At 38.6% G+C, this 22,075-nt stretch overlaps 2 protein-coding genes and 3 pseudogenes across 3 annotated transcripts; 3 read left to right on the top strand and 2 right to left on the bottom strand.

Moving 5' to 3' along the window:
- Positions 1 to 242: 242 nt before the first annotated feature.
- On the bottom strand, positions 243 to 1,543 carry LOC101305208 (annotated as a pseudogene).
- A 1,329-nt stretch (positions 1,544 to 2,872) lies between these two features.
- LOC101304612 lies at positions 2,873 to 4,154 on the bottom strand (annotated as a pseudogene). The gene is made up of 3 exons (XR_183704.1): positions 3,880 to 4,154; positions 3,588 to 3,738; positions 2,873 to 3,419 (listed from the first exon to the last, which is right to left on the bottom strand). The product of XR_183704.1 is annotated as an endochitinase-like (transcript).
- Positions 4,155 to 8,290: 4,136 nt separating this feature from the next.
- Positions 8,291 to 15,419, top strand: LOC101309488 (probable acyl-activating enzyme 1, peroxisomal-like). The gene is made up of 2 exons (XM_004288999.1): positions 8,291 to 8,491; positions 13,482 to 15,419. The coding sequence occupies exons 1-2, from the start codon at positions 8,291 to 8,293 to the stop codon at positions 14,913 to 14,915; spliced, it is 1,635 nt and encodes a 544-aa protein (XP_004289047.1). The 3' UTR covers positions 14,916 to 15,419.
- Positions 15,420 to 16,887: 1,468 nt separating this feature from the next.
- LOC101304320 (adipocyte plasma membrane-associated protein-like) lies at positions 16,888 to 18,658 on the top strand. Its single transcript, XM_004287695.1, has 4 exons — positions 16,888 to 17,412; positions 17,662 to 17,969; positions 18,056 to 18,188; positions 18,348 to 18,658. Exons 1-4 carry the CDS (start codon positions 16,963 to 16,965, stop codon positions 18,627 to 18,629), a joined length of 1,173 nt encoding a protein of 390 aa, XP_004287743.1. The 5' UTR covers positions 16,888 to 16,962; the 3' UTR covers positions 18,630 to 18,658.
- Positions 18,659 to 20,257: 1,599 nt separating this feature from the next.
- LOC101309198 lies at positions 20,258 to 22,075 on the top strand (annotated as a pseudogene).

Here is a 22,075-nt window from a genome sequence, read left to right as displayed (position 1 = left end):
TTGCAAGTTTATTTAATTTTATTTTCTATAACCATGTATTTAGAAAAACAAACTTTGAAAAGATCAGTTTTCTCATTGGTTACTAACAAAAAAAAAACCACTATATTTGGAGAACAAATTTCTTAGATATTATATGAACTTTTATTTCAGTTTATATCTTGTTCTTATAGCTGGGTGAGCCATGCCATCACCCATCACTTGGCAAGCTACATTGTTTTATTACTTCCGAATGGAAGGTTTGCCTAAAACGATCTTTGGTTATAACAGTCCAAGTTATCCCCAGGACTGACTCCAAATATGTCACAGTACCTCTTGTAGAACCCGATCCGATCCGCCACCCTAGCATCTGCACCACGTCCACACTCAAGTGCGCCATTCACTATGTTAGTGATCACACCATACCCGGGAACCCGACCCGCCGCTCTGTCTGCACTAGATGGGTTCCAACGTCCGATGATAACGTCGTGGCTTGATGGTTTGTTTCCTTGAGGGGTCATCCAGAACCATACTGCTGTCTTGAATGATACAACCGGGTCTGTGGCCACTAGGTCCGGGTTATTTATCAGATCCACTCCGATTGCTTGACCCACTTGAGCGTAGTTATAGTTGCTAAACAAGAACAAATCCATGAGTTTCATTATCATTTTCTCTAAGACACTGTTGTGAACGGATCCGGCTTTTCTGTTTAGATTCATGTTATTTGGATTTGTTTGGAATTCTTATAATTATTATATTACTCTAAAAAAATCCAAACAAACGTAACATGTATATACTCAAACAGAGAAACCGAACCCGTTATGATCCGGTTCACGACTACATGTAGTATGAAATTTACAAGATCGGAAAGCAGGACTCACTGAGTAAGTTGAATAGGTCCTCGGCCGTAATATTTTCTGTCGGGAGCGCATGGATACTGGGCTGATGGAGTGCAATAGTCAGCCTGGTTGAGTTCCCTGATAAAGCAATATCCCCAAGCATACGGGCCATCTGGTGCAGTTGGCCATCCTCCATCCTCCTATATAACAAATCATACACAAAATGATGAAAATGTATTTGGGTCGTTTAGGGTCTAATGAAACAAACAAAACCAATAGTAGGGTTTTTGGTACTGACCAGTAGTCTCATGTGACGTTTGACCCAAGAAAGCAGCTATTTCCTTCTTGCGTGTAGCAACATCTCCAGTAGTACCAAACCCATTGAAGGATCGGGCGGCAGTAATGAAAGCATCATACTTATAGAACCCGTTACTTTTGCACCGGCCATCGTTTCGGTGCTTGAGCATTTAATCAAAGAGAGAAGCGCTAATGATACTGCTAACATCACCACCACTTGGGGTTGGTGTCGGGGTTGAGCCACCACCTCCAGAGCTACATTGGCTTTGGCAACCAGTTCCACAGTATTCGCCTGTGTTGCCACAATACCCAAATTGGCTGCAACAGAGCCGATTTGGACACGTTGCCCCTCCGGCTTGCTTCCCACATTGCTGTGCCGATGCCCCTATCACCAAAGTCAGGGAGAAGATAATAAGAGTATGAAACTTCATGGTTTGAAAGTGTTGGCTGGATCGATGCAACGCCGGTGTGTAAGGGGAGGTATATATAGTGGGTTATGGGGGAGTTGTATCACTTGTATGCTTCCACATTTTTCAAAATGAGTTGCTGGATATATACCATACATACCCTTTTCAGATGGAAAACTGATCTTAGCTAGTGACATTGTATTTGGGCAGAATGTTAGGATAGAGCTAAACCCTAGATGGCATTGGATTACGGATTGACTAGTTCATCTAGCTCTTCTATTACCTCAGAGACACGGTAATGAACTAAAATCCCAAATAATAAAGAGGGAATGAGAGCAGGATATATAGATCATTAGATCTACATAGTTATTGTTGTAGGCAGTTTGGTCAGATCTAAATATCAGTAGCTCAAGTCATATTTATGCTGCATGCTATGCCAGATGTTTCTCTTAGTCATACTCCTAGATTATGAAGATAATCAGCAAATGATCTGGTTTGTACGAATTGGTTTGATACTCCAATTCGATTGTAACCAAACTGAACACTTTCATCTTTTTCTCATTAACACATTAATATTCAAAAATAAATAAAAAAAATGCTGCATGAATCGTAGGCAACAAAATTAAATTAATTAATGGCCAGTGATAGATAATCACTTCTTCCATCTTGCTTCACCAGATGAATCGTTGAGTGTGAATAGCATTATTGATATCAATTGAGTGTTTGGAAAATTGGTTTTGATCAACGAATAATCTAAGTCGATTTTGGAAAGACTTTCAAGTAGACCTTCTGCAAACCAACTAAGGTGGCTTCTGTACATGTGTCCGCTTTTACAATGCATTTAAGGAGTTTGAGATGGTACATATCCACTAAATAATCATGAAGATGGGAATGAAAAAGTAATTTATTTTGTTGTTGGTCAAATTAAATTGATATGATTTGATTGCCACGAGGTTTGGCTCAATTGGTAATTGGTAAAGGCGGACTTGTGGTGGAGATACCTCATCCAATTTCGATCTTTGGCCGCTGCCAGCCGTATGGCTGGTGTGACATGTACATGCTTAGGGTTAAGCTAGGTTGCAGGTTTGCCCTCGCTATGGTGGTGTAGCCTAACGACTAAACTGTCACCTAAATTTTTTATAATTAAAAGTAAATAAATAAAATAAATCGATATGATCAAGATAATTATAGATTTACCTGTTTAATTAGATCGAATTTTCTTTTCTTATTGCTCAAATTATCTAATGCTTGAACAATGATATATCTGAAACTAATTTCTCCCGTTTATGTTATTAATGGTTAAGCTCTCAAGTTGTGTTAGCTCAAATACATGACCTGACCACCAATTTGTGCTATTCGAGTATTTCAGTATAAGTTGCAAGTGAAGTAGTTTACAGAAACAAGTACTTCTTTTTGTAACTGGGAAGTACATTCGTATCCATATTATTTATTGGAACCGATCAATGATTCCCTTATTCTTACATAGACCTTATTTGGCAAGACTAAACTGTTATTAATCAGTTCTCATTTTCCCTAAAATGGTCTTTGATTGTAACAGTCCAAGTTGTCCCCAGTGCCCACTCCCAACATGCCACAGTACCTCTTGTAGAATCCTATCCGATCAGCAACCCTATTATCTTGTCCACGCCCACATTCAAGTCCGCCATTGATGATGTTTGTAATCACTCCATATCCAGGTACCCTACCCGCCGATCTATCTGCCGCAGATGGATTCCAACGTCCGGTAATGACGTCGTGGCTTGATGGTTTGTTTCCCTGAGGAGTCATCCAGAACCATATTGCTGTCTTGAATGATATAACCGGGTTTGTGGCTACTAGATCCGGATTGTTTATCAGATCCACTCCGATTGCCTTACCCGCTGGACCATAGTTGTAGTTGCTAAGAAAATGAACGAGTCAGTATCATGAATAATGATCATGGTAAAGCTAACATGCATATATGATGTATCACACATTTGAGTGAGTTTCATGCATGCACTAACCCTAATTAATTAGTATTTAGTAAATATGGTATAGATTCACTATTTGGTTCGGAAGGGAAACTCACTGAGTGAGTTGGATTGGTCCTCGGCCGTAATATTTTTTGCCGGCAGCGCATGGATATTGAGCTGATGGAGTGCAGTACACGGCTTCGTTGAGTTCCTTGATAAAGCAATATCCCCAAGCATAAGGACCATCTGGTGCACTTGGCCATCCTCCTACATGCATAACAAATCACCACAATTATATGATCATATATAGAGAGTTGAAGTTCGTTTTGAAATTAAAGTGTGAATGATATATAGATCACTCTTTAATTCGAGTGATCATGCATGCATCGTAAAACACTGTACACTAACCAGTGGTTTCGTGAGAGGTTTGACCCAAGAAAGCAGCGAGCTCTTTTTTTCTGGGTAGCAACATCACCTGTTGTGCCAAACCCATTGAAAGATCGAGCAGCAGAAACAAAAGCATCATACTTGTAGAACCCGTTGCCCTTGCAGCGCCCATCGTTTCGATATTTCAGCATTTGATCGAAAAGAGAGGGGCTAATGAGGCTGGCAACATCTGCGTAGCTCTCTAACACCAAAGTTAGGGAAACGATGATAAGGGTGAGTGTCTTCATTGTTATCTGACTTGTGGTAATAGCCAGAGCTTTGGGGTTTATATAGTACAGTTTGGGACAGTTTTTGTTGACCGATGAATCACTCAAAATGGTTCTGCTAGTTCGATTTCATGTGGAAAATTGGGAGTGTTTGATTTTAGAGTTAGGAATTGACTAGATTGACTAGTTCATTTCTTACCCCATAAACACGTCAATTGACAGATAAATTTGTTAAAGAAGAGGCAAGAGCCGCCTAGAAGACCAAAGTCTCGCACCTAACAATTTATGTTATGTTGGGCAGACCTAAAGGTCTCGTTTGGTTGATGGAAAGAAAATTAGTTCTTTGGTCTTTCCTATGTATATAGGAAAGTAAATTGCAATTAATGCTGGGAAAATATGTGAGAGATTGAATCCCATGGTATGTGGGAGGATTCAATTTCTCATCTATTTTCCCATATTACAGTAAAGTCTTCCTTTTTCTTAGGTCTGCCAAACAAAAGAAATGAACAATTTTTCATTTCCAACATTTCCAATCCGTGAACCAAAAGGGTAAGAACCACTAATCCCACTTGATCAACAATAATTTTCTGAAACTAATCACACTCGATCAAAATTCAAAAGAAAACAGTTCAGGTCTTCTTCATGACCCTTTCGAAACAACAATCCGACACCTTTCTAATATTTGTTCCTCAAAGGTCTACCTTGGTTTATTTATTTATTTTTTTTTATAAGTCGATATTAGTTTCTCGGAGGTAGACGATTTAGAGAACAAGTCACACCCTCAACCCGAAGGTGAAGAGTCTACCCCACTCTGGGAACCCACCGCCTATCCCCACATTTAATTTTTTTATTAAAGTAGGAAAAAAGAAATATGCGCAGAGTTCAAGTACAAACACAAGCAAGAATGAAAAGATGGAGATAAAACAACACCATCTATGAAACAAGAAAAGAGACGCTAGAGTCCCAAAACACGATTATACACGGGAGTAAGGGAACCCTTGTTCATCCATTCGCAAGTATGAAGAGATTTCATGTGGAGAAGAGGCATGCCAAATCAGAGAAGAAGAAGTCAAACCCAAATGATTGACTACCTTGGTTGTTTATTGTCAAATGATCGATCACTTGTAGATCCAGCCCCGGGCTTACCTAGGCTTAATCCTAGGTGAGAATTTTGACACAGGTTTTATATATAGGTTTAAGGCTTAATCATAAACTTGTATAAATTTTGACACAGTTCTATATATAGGTGTAAGGCTCACCAAGGCTTAAACATAGTGCTATAGTGAAATCCAAAATTACTTCATATAATTACACTTAACATTAATTATATAAATTACATAACAACACTTAACACTCGTCTAGGTTTATTAATTGTTGTTGTAGTGAAATATTATCTATTTTGTTGAGTATTTAGGGGAATCCACATTTCAGGATGTCTATATTTACCAAAATGTCTAATGAAAAATTGATCATTGAAAATGTGCTTCATATTGAAAAGATTTTGCTGAAGTGGTTGAGTATGAGGTGGTAATTAAAGATTTTTAAGCTAGGGGCCTCATTTTGTAAGGTTTAGTTAGTTTCTTTTAATAAATTTTTTTCGCATTATTAAGATGTATTACAATTAGCTCGGGTACCAATTATATCCTGGATCCACCACTGGACTCAATTCCTTTTCGTTCTTACGTTTTACAGCCGACGCTACTAGCAGATCAAAAAGACTGTAAAAAGTAATAGTTTGAATCGATTAATCGGAGCTTGCAAATCAAACTTGTTACGTTACCATAACATGGTTGATTTGCGAGCTTCGATTCAAATAGTTTGGGGATAAAAGAAGAAAACACAATAGAAAGTTGGTTGCAAGAGATGATGAGAACTACCTAACCCCATTATGGCATTATCAGTTGAAAATGTAGAAGTTACTTTTGATATTTCACACCATTTTTCTTGTGAATTACTGTATGAAACTTATCTATACAAAAAGGTCCCACTATAATTTAATATTGATACTTCGTATCAAAAAACAAAAACTGAAAAACGTACTTGATATTAATTGGGCTCAACTTAACCTGTTTTGGGTTTCAGCCATATCAGATGTCCGAGAGAGAGAGAGAGATAGAGAGAGAGAGAGTGTGTCCATCGAGTCCAATGGTTTGGGCCAATGACACTATCAGTAGAATAGAAACCGATGAAGGGATCAAACCATCTGAGAGCTTCAGAACAATTTTCTGGGACAGAAGAGACTAAGCAAGGTTTGTAATGGAGAATACGTCATGGCTCCACCATCATGCAATCGTCGACCTTATCTTTCTATATTACTCTCACGCGGTTTAGACACTTAGCGATCATACACTTTGATGGTCGTTTATTTATCATTTTCTTTTAATTAAGCTTTGACGTGTGAATCGGAACCCATCACACCTCATTGCCTCATCACTGATTAATCCACACGATGACTGATGGTTTTATGCAGTGCTCAGCAAACTGCATACCCTTGTCACCGATAAGCTTCTTGGAGCGAGCAGCTGTCGTCAATGGCGATAAGCCTTCCGTCGTCTACGGCGGCGTAAGGTATTCGTGGAAGGAGACGCATCAAAGATGCCTCAACTTCGCTTCAGCTTTGTTCCGGTTAGGAGTATCCCGCCATGATGTTGTAAGTAGTTTCCTTCTGTACTCATCACTCGACCATTAGCATGCTGCAGCAGTGCAGCTACCTAGCAAAGCTATCACAGTTTTATATATCTATGTGTTATAATCGAACATGAATAAATTGGTTATTATTATATATATATACGATCGTTATCAGGTGCGGACGTCCGCACGGCTCTTAAAGTGCGGACGTCCCTCCTTTCGCCATCGTACGACGCCGACGAGGGCGCGCCTCCACTCACGGACTCCAGCAGCTTCTCCGACCACTTTTCTGATATTGGGCTCTACTTAACCTGTTTTGGGTTACAGCCATATCCATCTGTCCTCGAGAGAGTCCAATGGTTTGGGCCAATGACTAACAGTAGAATAGAAACTGATGAAGGGATCAAATCATCTCAGAGCTTCAGAACAATCTTCTGGGACAGAAGAGACTAAGCAAGGTTTGTAACGGAGAATACGTCATGGCTCCACCATCATGCAATCGTCGACCTTATCTTTCTATATTACTCTCACGCGGTTTAGACACTTAGCGACATACATGTTCGTTCACAGTGTTCCTTGTGGTCGTTTCTTTATCATTTTCTTTTGAGCTTTGACGTGTGAATCGGAACCCATCATTCACACCTAATTGCCTCATCAACGTGATGCATGCTCAGACAGTTCAGGCCCGCTCACCTGCGGGACTAGTTTTGAGGGACAGACGGCTAACGCCGTTCGATCTTAATGAACCAAATCTGACGGCTCATATAAACTTTACAAACCCTCTCCCTTCTCATTTTCTGTTCTCTCCCCTCTCTCCATTCTTCTGGGCTTCTAACTCATTCGTTCTGGCTCCCTCAATTTGGTCTTGTTTAAGACTCATGAATCATCAAACATTCATTAATAGTTGGGTTTCAATCAAGGTTGCCAAATGAAATGAAATCAAAGATGACAACAACCCCAATCATTCACATAAGAACAATTACAAAATTACAAAACCCAGTTTGATTGTAAACAATGAATTTGCAAAATTCAAATGATCCCCATGGTAAACCTCCGAGTCTCTAAACCGAAGTGTAGTTCTACTTGAGAAAAGGGATCATTCAGATTGAAGCAACCAACAAGGAAAAGAGATCGACATTTCGCCGGAGATGCATCCATGTTCAGCGAGCTAACGCCGTTTCCTCGCCAGCCCGACTTTCAAGCACTTTGTTCTTCATGTTTAATTCGATCACCACCCTCCAGCACCCTTGACATGTTGCCTGTGAGTCAGTGACATCATACTTCCAAAAGAATAAAGAGAGAGGAGAGAAAGAGAAAACGAGAAAGGGATAGGCGGAGTCTGAGAAGTTTTGTGAAGTTTATGTGGCCCGTCAGATTTGAATCATTAAGATCGAACGGCGTTTAGGTGTCTGTCCATTAAAATTAGTCCCGCAGGTGAGCGGGCCTGGATGCATGTTATATTTTCTATAAATATAAACTCAGTAACCCTTACCATTTTGTACAGAAACAACCTAAACCAGCGCTGATTAATCCACACGATGAATGAGGGTTTTATGCAGTGCTCAGCAAACTACAGACCCTTGTCACCGATAAGCTTCTTGGAGCGAGCAGCTGTCATCACTGGCGATAAGCCTTCCGTCGTCTACGGCGGCGTAAGGTATTCGTGGAAGGAGACGCTTCAAAGATGCCTCAACTTCGCTTCCGCTTTGGTCCGGTTAGGAGTATCCCGCCATGATGTTGTAAGTAGTTTCTGTACTCATCACTCGACCATTAGCATGCTGCAGCAGTGCAGCTACCTTGCAAGCTATCACAGTTTTATTATATATATATATATATATATATATATCTATGTGTTATGATCGAACATGAATAAATTGGTTATTATTAAACCATCACTGAATTGGGGAGTTGATCAAATCTCTAAGCGTGTGTTAATTTGCTCCTCTACGTTGTAGTTTGTTTCTTGTTTTTTTCTTTTTCTTCTAGCTCCCAAGCTAACTTGATATACATTATTGACTTTGTCAACTCGATTTTAACATCGGTAGTTCTCTAGAACACTTAGAAAACCAAGTAATTTCTAAACAGAAACCTACAATATTGGGGATCGTTAGTCTATTTGATCGTTATTGGAGAAGCTCTCATCTATATAAGCTGTTTTAGACCAGCTAAGATTTAAATCCCAATTTATTTTTGACGGCCAAAGGGGGAGGAAACGTTCTGATAAGATCGTTCGGCGCGGATTAGTTTCTGAGGTTTAAAATACCTTTGAGGATACCGTCGTTAATATTCATAATAAAAAAAAATAATAATAATAATAAAAAGGAAGACCAGATCGATATGGTTTGATCATCTAGAACTGCAAGACGTACTAGCACCACGTTAAGAAGACCGACTTTCTGAAGTCAATAGTGAAGTGTAGTTTAATACGTGCTTGTTGGTTTTTGATTTGTTTATAACAAATTTTTTTTTTCCGATTACTTTTGTATATAACAAATTAACATAATTTTCTCAATCATAGACAAATAAAGAAACCAAATAAATCTTGTGAGTCAAGTCAAGGTGCAAGTTGCATGGGACTTAATTAATAAGTACTGTAATGCAATGCACCCTAGCGTACATAGAGGGTCAATGGTTCGACCGTGATCGGACCACATGCTCTTGATCGATCATCGATAATTCGCCGGCCCCAAAAATGTAAGATTTAATTAGGACATGCATGCTAATTTGATAGCGTTCACATTTCAAATGTTGGGCTTAGAACATGATTGCATGTGGGTTTGTCACAATACAGATTTATAAATTTCTATGTGCATGTATGAGACAATAGTGAGATTAACAAACTTGCATGCGATGATGCGCCCGTAGTGTTAGATGTATAAAAATTTTATTTAGAGGAGCAAAATTAATATTAAGAAGTTCATGACTTCATGATGTTGTGCATTCTTGCTGTCCACGTACTTCCACCATTTTGAATGACTTTTTGTGTTTACAACTATACGTCCCATCTTACGACCTCTATGGATCTCCACCAATGAGGACTTGTTTATTAGAAGGATTGCCTCAGAGCATTTTTAACGATTAATAATGATAGCTATTTTTAAGTTAAATTTTAATTAAATTAGCTAAAATGTCATTTTGACTAACTATTTTAAAAATGTGGCTGCATCAATGCTCTCTATTTTAGCTAGCATTACATCAACATTATTTTTCACATAGAAATTAAATAATTTAAATATATTTATATATCACATAAAATATCTTAGAAAAAATGTATTAAATTATAGCTAGCCTTATCTGAATCATCTTGCTAGCTAAATATAGCTAGCGAGATAGCTAAAAGTTAAAATAGCTTAAATTTGGCTAGTCTACTGGAGCTCCTAAAACATCTTAAAAAGCTAAACACGCTATCTAAAATAGCTAAAAACTAAAATAGAGAGTTTGTTAAAGTTGCTCTTAATTTGTTAAAAAAAGAAGAAGAAGGATTGCCTTAATTAATTATGGAAAATGATTTGTTGGCCTTAATAAGAAAAATGCCTAAGATTTGTGGCATTAATCCTAGGTGGCATGCTATGTCACTTAGACACATCATCATGAGTTAAAAATATTTTGTCATGTCATTCTTAAGCAAAAAGACAATCTTCTCTTTCTCAAATTTAATGGCTCTAGATTATTTTTTTTTATTAAGATATATAGAAATGGTTATTATGTCTTCTCTTTTCTATAAAAAAATATATATTTCTAGTATTTTCTTTCTTTTAGTTTTCATCATCATGTTTAGATAATGTTGCCTAGATTAAACAATAACATATAATATGAAAATACATATATAGTTTTTTGATAGTGTAATTGTTCAAAGGGGGTGGATTCATGACATATAAGATTATAATCAAAATTATAACCAGATTATCATCCATTAGATCTAATAACAACTAACGGTTGAGATTGGTCATAAAAACTAGATCTTTTTCTTTTCTTTTCTTTTTCTTTAAATCAATTACTGAAATCTATCTATTAAAAACATAATGAAAATTGATGATTATCTACTCTCATTTTGGAATACAAATAAGAGGAAGTTAATGGTTTCCTATTGAAACTAATTTTTAGATAAAAAAAGGAAAAAAGTAAATATCAAATAAAACTCATTTACTAGAGAGTAATATCATCATCTACCTCTTCTTCTTCAAAGAAAAAAAAATTTATCATATGATGTCTGCCATACATGTTGGAAAACTTATGATTAGATTATGTATAGAAGTACTCAGATCATCTTGTGCAATGAACAACAAGAAGCTTTTGATAAAAATTTGATAAAAAAAAAAACAACAAGAAGCTGAAATAATAAGTATGTCTAAGGTGCACTAGATGACTACTTTTGACTACTGTTAATTTTCTAACGTGATATTTGAAACTTAATTTGTTTTCTTTCCTTTTTAGTAAATGAGTTTCAATGGAAAACAAATTATTTCCTCTTAATTATATTCAAAATGGAGAATAGTAATCATCAAATTTCATTTAGATAGATTTCATAAATTGATGTAAAGAAAGGAAAAAATATTTAGTTTTATGACTAATCTTAATCGTTAATTATTATTAGATCTAATGGATAATATTCTGGTTATAATTTTGATTATAATCTTGTATGCCACAGATCCGCCCCCTTCAAAATGTGAGTTTCATATGAATATATATATATATATATATATAGACAGTCCGTTTCAGATACGGATGTCCGCACCGCCTTAAGGTGCGGATTTCCCTCCGTTCGCCACCGTACGGCGCCGGCGAGGGCGCGCCTCCACCCCAGCGGACTCCAGCAGCTTCTCCGACCACTTTCCCTCCCCGGCGAGTCCGCCGAATTCCAGTTTTCCGGCCAAATCACCCAAAACTTCAAACAAAGTCAATCTGGCCAAAAAACTGGAATTCGCCGGACTCGTCGGGGATGGAAAGTGGTCGGGGAAGCTGCTGGAGTCCGATGGGGTGGAGGCGCTCCCTCGCTGGTGCCGTACGGTGGCGTCAGGAGGGACGTCCGCACCTGATAACGATTCTATATATAGATATACATATAATTTGTCCAAGATAAAGTTTATATATATATAAAGTTTTTTCTTTATGTTTTATATATATTTTTAAAATTAGATAGAGAATATGACATATATATATATTATAATTTTAACCCGTAAAATAATATAAATAAATGATAAGTTAAAATTCTAGAACTAGATTTAGATTCACAAAGATAGGAAAGAAATTGTAATAAATTTACGATATTAATAAATTGATGGTATGAACTATGAAGGTTTCATTTGGTATATTTACTAATAACTAGATCATTATTAAGAAAATATTCCATATTAGATTATATCAACCATTAATTGTTAGGGTTAAACTTGTCTCTTTACTCAAAAATAGTTTGGCGTGATTTTTAAAATTGATGAAGTGTCTAGGTGATATGGCATACCAACATAAAATTAAGGTCATAAATCTCATGTCTCATTAAAGCCCTGTAGCAGTACTACTCATTAATTATTGATTCAAAATTAGGGGTTGTGGGGGATTGTTGAATGTTCATCGTATATATGGTCGTTTATTGATCAATGTATAAGGAGGCTTTTCTTAAATGATATGTTATTTCATCATCTTTTTCACATCATAGCTATCTTATATTGATACTATCATATTCTTCTTATAATATACGGTCTGATTATAATGCGAGTGAGTGTGAATTCCCGTACTTAATACATATATGTCACTTTAAAATAATACTTTACTTCTCTATTTAAAACACTACGCGATTATTGAACATTAAGTTATTATTTTTCCAAGACAATACATGTCGGATGAATGTATAGATGAAATACTTTTACTTTCTAAATTCAAAAGATTATTATAACTTTTTCAATATTTCACTTGCCTTGCCAAATGTTTCAAATTTCTTTCCCACAAATAGAAAGACATACCGACAAAGATAAGAGATAGACCGTCGGCCACTAGATCTTTCTACAAAGCCGAAAGTTACGACCTCAATCTCTCATGCTTAGAAACTCAGTGACCTTTTCTGGTTCTACATGCGTTACACGCAATCTCGCACTTCCAGAATAAAATGAATTCTAGCTAAACTCGATCGATCTCATCTACATGATAGTGATGATACTGTACTGCATATCTGGGAACCTCTTAGTATAGACTATAAACTTGTTGTACTGCATATCTTACAGTTCAAACGTAATGCTCCAAAATAAGAGGTTCTCAAATCTCGAAGACCAATCACAGATTGATGTCGTTCTTACTTACGTACTTGCTGACTCTTACAGATTTGTCCTGCATATATTGGTCTTGCATATTTGTCTTTCCTTTTGTTGTTACCTGATCGAAAGTGGAACATGATGTTGAAAGCAGCCAAAATATTCTTACGTGTTCAATGCGCTCATACTTGATGAACTAGAATGACATTAACGGTGGAAGTCAGGATCACAGTATTATATGACTAATGATCATAGATTATTAGGATATCATGTAGAAGGTTGAATTGTTGAAATAACGGGTTAGAGTTAATTTGGATGCACTGGTGTTTAATTAACTGCATTATGTTCTGTGTGTGTGAGAATTAATTTTCTTTTCCGTAGACATAAACCCTAATTAATCTTAGATCATAAAACTACTTGATGAAGCCAATCTAAGTAGTCATGAATACTATTTTTTTTTTTTTTTTTTTTTTTTTTTCATGAGCAGGTTGCAGCTATAGCACCAAATATTCCAGCACTCTATGAGCTCCATTTCAGTGTTCCAATGGCCGGAGCAATTCTGTGTGCCCTAAACTTTAGGCTGGACTCACCCACATTATCATTGATATTACAACAGTTGGAGGCCAAAGTCATTCTCGTAGACTATCAGTATCTTCAACTCGTCCTCCAAGCAATTGAAAAATTGTCTCCAAAACAATGCAAGCCACCTCTACTCATTCTCATCCCAGAGTGTGATCAACTCTCATCTAATAATGGTACTATTGATCATGACCTTCCACCAGGTAGCTTGAATTACAATGATCTGCAGGGTACGAAAGCAGAACCAGACTTTGAGATTCGACGACCGCACAATGAATGTGATCCCATTTCAGTGAATTACACTTCTGGTTCAACTGGGAATCCCAAAGGAGTAGTGTACAGCCACAGAGCTACGTACCTGAATTCAATAGGAGCAATTTTTCAGACTGAAATGGCTAAAAGGCCAGTGTTTCTATGGACCGTTGACATGTTTCGCTGCAACGGATGGTGCTTCCCTTGGGCAGTTGCTGCTCTTGGGGGAACCAATATCTGCCTCAGGAAAAATCTCTCCGCTAGGCTCATTTTCGAAGCGATTGATCTTCACAAGGTAACACATTTTTGTGGCTCACCCTGCATTTTAAACATTCTAGCACTTTATGCCTCAAAAAGTGACCACATTAGGTCTTTGACATCAACGGTGAATATTCTTGTTGCCGGTGCATTGCCGCCGTCGCAAATTCTTAAGCAAGTTGCGGATTTGGGTTTCAATGTGAGCCATGGTTATGGTATGACAGAGGCTCTAGGTCCAGCAATTGTTACCCCATGTAAACCAGAACTAGAGTCTCAGTACAACCTGATGATGGAAGAAGTTGATGTGAAAGACCCAAGCACCATGGAAAGTGTTCCATATGACGGTAAAACAATGGGGGAGATTATGTTTAGGGGAAACACTTTGATGTTGGGGTACCTCAAAAATTCAAAAGCAGTGAATGAGCCTTTTAAGGGTGGGTGGTACATGACTGGTGACCTAGCAATTAGGCACCCAGATGGGTACATTCAAATGAAGGATAGGGCAAGGGACATGATCATTTCTGGTGGGGAGGCTGTGAGTTCACTTGAGGTAGAGGCAGTTTTGTTGACTCATCCTTGTGTTTTGGAGGCTGCTGTTGTGGGGAGAAATGATGATTGCTTGGGGAAGACTCCTTGTGCTTTTGTGAAGTTGAAGGAGGGGTCTGGTGGTGATGGAAATTCAAGTACTTCAAAGGAGATTATGAAGTTTTGTGGGGAGAAATTGCCTGCTTATATGGTTCCAAAAGCTGTGGTTTTTGGGGATTTGCCATTGAATTCTACTGGGAAGATACAGAAGCTTGTCCTGAGGGAGAAGGCAAATAAACAGGTTTAAGCTGATGAGACCCCTTCATGAATAAGACTGCAATTCTGGGCTGTAAATAAGGACTCACAGATCCTCTCCTAATAATCCTCCGCTAATATTGCCTCATAAGGCAATCTCGGCCATCCATTCTTAATGAATGGCTAGGATATCTCTTAGTTTGTTTCTTAAGATATATCATCTATCCCCGTCTCTTCTCCAAATTCTCTTCTCATCTATACTCATATATACCAGAAGTTTAGCTCTCAAAAAGAGTCACAGAAGGGTCGATCAGCTCCACCTTCACCTCCGAGATAATCCCAGATCTGCACCTCCACCTCCATCTATGTACTCCCACCTTTTTTTCCTTCTGATTGTAGCTGAAAATGTCTAAGGCGTCATACTTCAGTTTTCGCTTTTGTAATGTAGTCACATTTTAGGACTGGATGCCTGTTTGATTCTTTTCTTGCTGGAAATTGTTGTTCACGGATGGGTTATGTTAATTTGTGTACTGATGAGACAGTACCAATTGCAATTACAGTGGATATTGGAGGAAAACAGAGGGAAACAAATCAAACAATAGTTTGCTATGACACTGCAGCAAGCTACAGTTCCTTTTCACCATGAACTTCAACTTGACCGGAAACGATTATGGCCATTACAGTTCACCCTTACACCATGAACTTCGAATTCCTCTCTAATTTGTGGTGGCTCCACAAAACCACTCGAATTTGAACACAGAAACAAAACAAAAACAAAAAAAATTAAAGACTAAAGCAAGAGTATCAGAACAAAATCGAAAACCCTCGGCGACCCAAGAATGAATGCTCGTAATTTTCAGACCCAGTTTCGATATTCAACCAATTTGAAGGTCGGAAATTACCCAGATTAGTGCCCAATCATTTAATACCCAGCAAATCTGGCTTCCGATCAAGAAGACATCTGAACCCAAAGACGAAGAAAATTGAAGTGTCCGATGAAACGATCGCTAAGCAAGCGCGAGAAAGAAAGAAATACGAGAAAGGGAAAAAGAAGAACGCGATATATGAGAAGGACGAGAATTCCATCAAGAAACATCTAGCCATTTATTGAGAATAGATGGCCGAGATTGCCTTACGAGGCAATATTAGCAGAGGATTATTAGAAGATGATCCGAGTCGGCGAGTCTTGTTTACATAGACCAAACAAAATTGTTCTAGCTCTTGTACAATTAACATCCTTGATTACATAATGCAAGATGTTGTGCATATAAGTTTTTTTTTTTTTCCCTCTCTTTTTTTCTTCCTTTTTTTTGGGCTTTTGGGGTTGTTGGGTGGATCTTTGGGCTTAGGATGAGATTGCCTGATGGGGTGATCTTGCATGTGTTAAAGAGTATGTTGCAGGCCCAGCCCAATCCTAGCAAGCTCAGTCCTACTCCATCAGCTTGAAGAACAAGTCAACAATTAGGATTATTGCGTTCCAACTAATTCTAGAATAAATAGGAATCTTCAAGCTTTGATTATCCAGACCATGATTTTTAGCAGCATGTAGCCAATTCCCAGTCACCCAAAATTCCCAAACCCAATTCTAAGGTAAGGTAAGGCCAAACCAAACTGTCTATGCTGCCCTTGCTAGCCTAGATGTCACAAAATATGCCTAACTAAAAAGAAGAATTAGCCTTTTGGAAAGAAAATCGTTACACTTTTGAGACTATGATGTGCCTAACTAAAAAGAGGAAATGTACTTCTAAAAATGCTCTAAATATGCCTCTATCTAAATCGACTTTCGGATAGATACCAAGAAGGTATATATGATAAGATCCCAAGTCTCCTTACTCGTGAGTCGTGACTGGTTTACGTGCATGTGTGGAAGACATTGGAGGAGCAGAAATTAATGCAGTTGTCTCCATCCTGCATTCTAGCCATTTCGTTGTTAAGTTAACAAAACAAAACCAAAGTTGGCATCCAGTCGTTGTAATCTATACCCTTATCAAGGCTGCTCAGATTGCCTTGTAAGAGTTGTATACCTAACACTTTGCTCTCTCCACAGGGCTAGGCTGCTGGCACAAACCTCCCCTTCTAATTTTCTGTTCCGACTTCCAATGCCCAAGTCAAGCAACCATGGCTCACCTTCCTCTGCAACTCAAACCACCAAAACGTCATCATCATGGCCCTTAAACATTCTCTTCTTCACCGTACTGGTTCCTGTGGCAGCGGCTATACTCCTCTACCAGCTCGACTCGTTCGACCCCGCTCCTTACCCGCTTCACGAGCTGAGCCACCTAGTCACTTCTGCTCCGAGGCGTAATGCTCAGATGCTCAAAGGGTCGGAGTTTCTGGGGGTCGGGGCATTAGAGGGACCGGAAGACGTTGCTTATGATTCGAAGTCGGGGGTGATATACACGGGATGTGCGGACGGGTGGATCAAGCGGGTCAAGTTGAACGAGTCGGCTGCTGACTCGGTGGTGGAGAACTGGGTTAACACCGGCGGGAGACCATTTGGACTCGCCCATGAACACGGCGGAAAGCTTCTGGTGGCTGATGGGGAAAAGGTCAGCATCACACTTATCGTCATCCATGTTAATCATTGACTTGTGATGAATGTGATCTATATTGTTTGGGGTTCCCCATATATGTGATCATGCGACATTTGTATGTGACACTGTGCGTAAGCATGTTGTTTTTTTTTTTTTCCTTTTTCGTATATTGAAGATAACTCAAGATATGCAAGACATCTTTTAGCTAATATTATTTCATGGTGTCACATGTAAATTAAATCAAATGTGGGATATATTAATCAGGGACTACTGAGAATCGATGAGAATGGAGCAGTGGAGCTGCTGACAGACGAGTCAGAGGGTGTAAAATTCAAGCTAACAGATTGTGTAGATGTAGCCAAAGATGGTATGATTTACTTCACAGATGCTTCATATAAACACCGCGCAGAAAACACCTATTGGGATTATCTAGAGGGCAGACCCCATGGTAGGTTATTGAGCTACAATCCATTTACCAAAGAGACCAAAGTGCTCGTCCACGACCTCTACTTTGCTAATGGAGTAGCAATCTCTCCAGATCAGAATTACTTGATCTTCTGCGAAACTTTGATGTACGAAAATCTGTATGAAACACTCATGTAGCTAGCCAGACTGTTGGATTGTGATTTTGTATTGAATAGTCGTATATGTTTTGCAGGGTTAGATGTAGGAAGTATTACCTGCAAGGTGAGAAGAAAGGAAGCATAGAGAACTTCATTGACAACTTGCCGGGCTCTCCGGATAACATACGATATGATGGGGAAGGACATTACTGGATCGCTCTAGCTATGGTGATTATTTTCGTCTCTCATATAAACAAGAAGCTAGCGTACATTGTTAATTATGAAGTTTCCTTAATTTGTAAGCTGTTCATGGTTATGAATGAAATAATGTGGAAAATGTAAGCACATCTATTCATAGTTCATTGACATTTTTTGTGCCATTGTCAGGGGACTTCATCTATTACCAAGTTAACATTTAGGTACCCGTTTGTTCGAAAAGTGCTGGCAATAATGGAGAAGTATAAACTGAGCAGTCCATATAAGGAGAAGAATTCCGGTGTAATCGCTGTGAATTTGGACGGAGAACCTACTGCTCACTATTCTGATCCAGCTTTGTCACTCATTACAAGTGGGATCAAGATCGGAAACTACCTCTACTGCGGTTCTGTTCTGTATCCGTACATTATCCGGCTTGATATTGAAGAACACCCTGCTCATATCACTACATGAGCTAGCTTCAATGACAGAAATCAGTTTCATCCAAAACTAATGTACTATTTTCTGTTCAAGTTAAAGAGACATGTATTTGCCTGTTCAATTTCGTCTATAATTAAGCTGTGCTTGCCAAGTTTGAAATGTTGTTTCCCACCCTCACAGTAGAATTTTCATTGTGTGACGTGACACACTGACAGCCACAAGTTTGAGTCAATTATTTTGATTTGACTAACGCTACTGGTGATGTTAACGTTAAGTTCAATCCAGTATCCTCTGTTCAACTTCAACCCACCGTACCTCATCAAGTCTGCATCCTCCTCTTTGTAGTTTGTACCCATCTCGATTCTAGGGCCATATCGTTGCATCAATTCAATCCTTAAATCAATATCGTTGCATTAATCCATTTTCTCCTCCAGCCTTACTGCTGCAATTTGAGCTCGGGTTCCATTGAGAAGAAGGAAAGGAAACGAATTGAACGCCGTAATCCTCTACACACTTTCTTCCACTGCCACAAGGCTCACTACAAGTAGCTAAACCACAATCATGTTCATACTGTCGAAATCAACGAAGCTTTCCCAGCTTCGAATCCACTCCATTTCTCGCCTTCTGGAGGATCCAGATCCAGGAGCCTTCGAAACGAACTGAACGCCTTAACTATGACGTCGGTTTGTGGCCGGAATTGGGTGTTCCGACTCGATCAGATCAGTGCTACAAAACGGTTTTTCTTTGTTTGACCAGTCTGTTAACGCGTTTCCTCACGCGCCGTTAAGAGACTGTTGGTGAAAATTCACTCTGTGGAGGGAAGAACCTTCCACACATTTAGTCATATTCAAGTGTGTGGATTACCGAAGAGTTGGTAGCCCTTGTAATGGTAACGTCCATTGTACGTTGCTGGCATGAAGCATTTATGATGATCAGGTAAATCATGTAATCAATCAAAATTGGTGGGAGATAAAATTGTTTCTAGTGGTACGCAATTTGAATGAAACAATGAATTGACGAGGCTGAAGATTAGTAATCGACTTCTTCACCCTCACATGATGTGTGGTTCTCATTAAATTCAAGTAATATTATTGTTCCAACCTATTTCACGAGCGGATTCCACGCATAAAGATATAAAGATTAGAAGTCCTTAAGTTTTTTATCTGACATTTTTATTTCTAATCCGATTAGATTAAGCGCTATTAATAAGAAATTTTATTTTTTACCCTTGATCATTACCTCATGTGTTAAAAACACTTGGATTAGCTTTTTAGGTTTCAATTTTGATAAACGATCATATATATGCATGCATGATAGTGTCACGTGACTAACTGCATGCATCAAATAAAAGGCTGAAATTGCATACTAATTTCTTGATTCACTTGCACCTTACCACGTACAAGAACTTTTCTCAAATTAATGTTATAAAACACTATAACATATAAGTTTCTCAAAAAAAAAATCATTATAACATATAAATAAGAAATGAATTAAGGCTGCGCAGATTGCCTTGTAAGGCAAAACACTCTGCTAAATTAATAACGTTGTATATAACTATCAAGGCTACGCAGATTGGTTTGTGTATATATATCAAAACACTGCTCTGTCCGCTGTCCAAGCACAAACATCTGTCTAGATTTCCGTTCGGAGTCACCTACAAAATGCCCGAGCCAAGCAACCGAGACTCACCTTCCTCTGCAACTCAAGCCTGTAGAAGATCACCATCTTCATCATGGCCCTTGAACATTCTCCTCTTTTCAATACTGGTTCCGGTGGCCGCGGCTGTGCTCCTCTACCAGCTCGACCCTTTCGACCCGGTTCCTTTCCCTCACGAGTTGATGAGTGAGCGAGTCGCGGCTCCCCTGAGGCGTAATGCTCAGATGCTCAAAGAGTCGGAGTTTATAGGTGTTGGGGCTTTAGATGCGCCGAAAGACGTTGCTTATGACTCAAAGTCGGGACTCATTTACACGGGCTGTGCAGACGGGTGGATCAAGCGAGTCACGTTGAACGAGTCGGTTGCTGACTCGGTGGTGGAGAACTGGGTTAACACCGGCGGGAGACCACTCGGACTCGCTCACGGTCATGATGGTGAGCTTTTGGTGGCGGACGCGAAAAAGGTCAGAGTTTTTGGAAGATGTAGAAAAGAACCAACATACGTCATGGCTCATGAGTCTGAGAATCATATAAGAAGCCCTATCAATACAACATATGAAAATCCATATTTTCTAGAGAAAAGAATTTGCTGATATATAAGTCGGACGATTTAGGAAAAAAAAAGTTTCACCTTTTTATTTATAAAAATTTACCCTTTTTTTTCCTCAGCTACGCTACGTTTCATAACTAAAAAGAAAAATAGTAAAAGAGACATCTATGATCTATCATCTATATATACATTGGAGAGGGGCCATGGGATGTACTGTTGTTGTTTTTTTTTTTTTTGGTCAAATGGGGATGTACTGTTGTTTGCTACGAGTTTATGGTCATAGACAAAGGTTATTAACCAAATGCAAGATCTACTAATCAGGGCCTACTGAGCATTGATGAGGATGGAGCAGTGGAGCTGCTGACAGATGAGACCGAGAGTGTAAAATTGAAAGCAACAAACAATGTAGATGTAGCCACCGATGGCATGATTTACTTCACAGATGCTTCATATAAATACAAAAAGGAAGAATTCATATGGGACTTTCTAGAGGGCAGACCCATGGTAGGTTACTGAGCTACAATCCATCAACCAAAGAGACCAAAGTGCTCGTCCGCGATCTCTACTTTGCTAGTGGAGTAGCAGTCTCTTCGGATCAGAGTTTTGTAATTTTCTGCGAAACTTTCATGTATGAAAATATCTCTGAAACCCCTCGTACAGATAGAGTGTACGTTGGATTAGTGACTTTGTTATATTTATATAGCTGATATGTATTTCAGGAGAAGATGCAGAAAGTTTCACCTGCAAGGCGAGAAGAAAGGGACCATAGAGAACTTCATTGACAACTTGCCCGGCGCACCGGATAATATCCGATACGATCGGCAAGGCCATTACTGGATTGGACTAGCTGCGGTGATTATATTATCTCTCGTATAAACAAGGAGCTAGTATATATGCATTGTTAATCTTGCAATTCATATATATACGTCCTTAATAGTTCATTTTTAAGCATCACATTCGTAGTTCATTGACAATGTTTGTGCCAAATTGTCAGGGTATTACAACTGCTTCGAATCTAGCAATCAGATACCCTTTTATTCGAAAAGGGATGGCAATCTTGGAGAAATACGTAGCGAGTTCATCACAAATGGAGAAGAATACTGGTGTGGTAGCTATGAATTTGGAAGGGGAACTTACTGCTCACTATACTGATCCAGATCTTTCAGGCATCACTAGTGGGATCAAGATTGGAAACTATTTATACTGCGGTTCATTTCGCAGTTCGTACATTATGCGCCTTGATCTGGAACAACATCCTGCAGTTACCACTACATGA

Source organism: Fragaria vesca, linkage group LG1, assembly GCF_000184155.1.
Source record: "Fragaria vesca subsp. vesca linkage group LG1, FraVesHawaii_1.0, whole genome shotgun sequence".
NCBI classification, from domain to species: domain Eukaryota; kingdom Viridiplantae; phylum Streptophyta; class Magnoliopsida; order Rosales; family Rosaceae; genus Fragaria; species Fragaria vesca.
The sequence above is the reverse complement of the archived record's forward strand: the minus strand, read 5'-3'. Positions and strand labels throughout refer to the sequence as shown.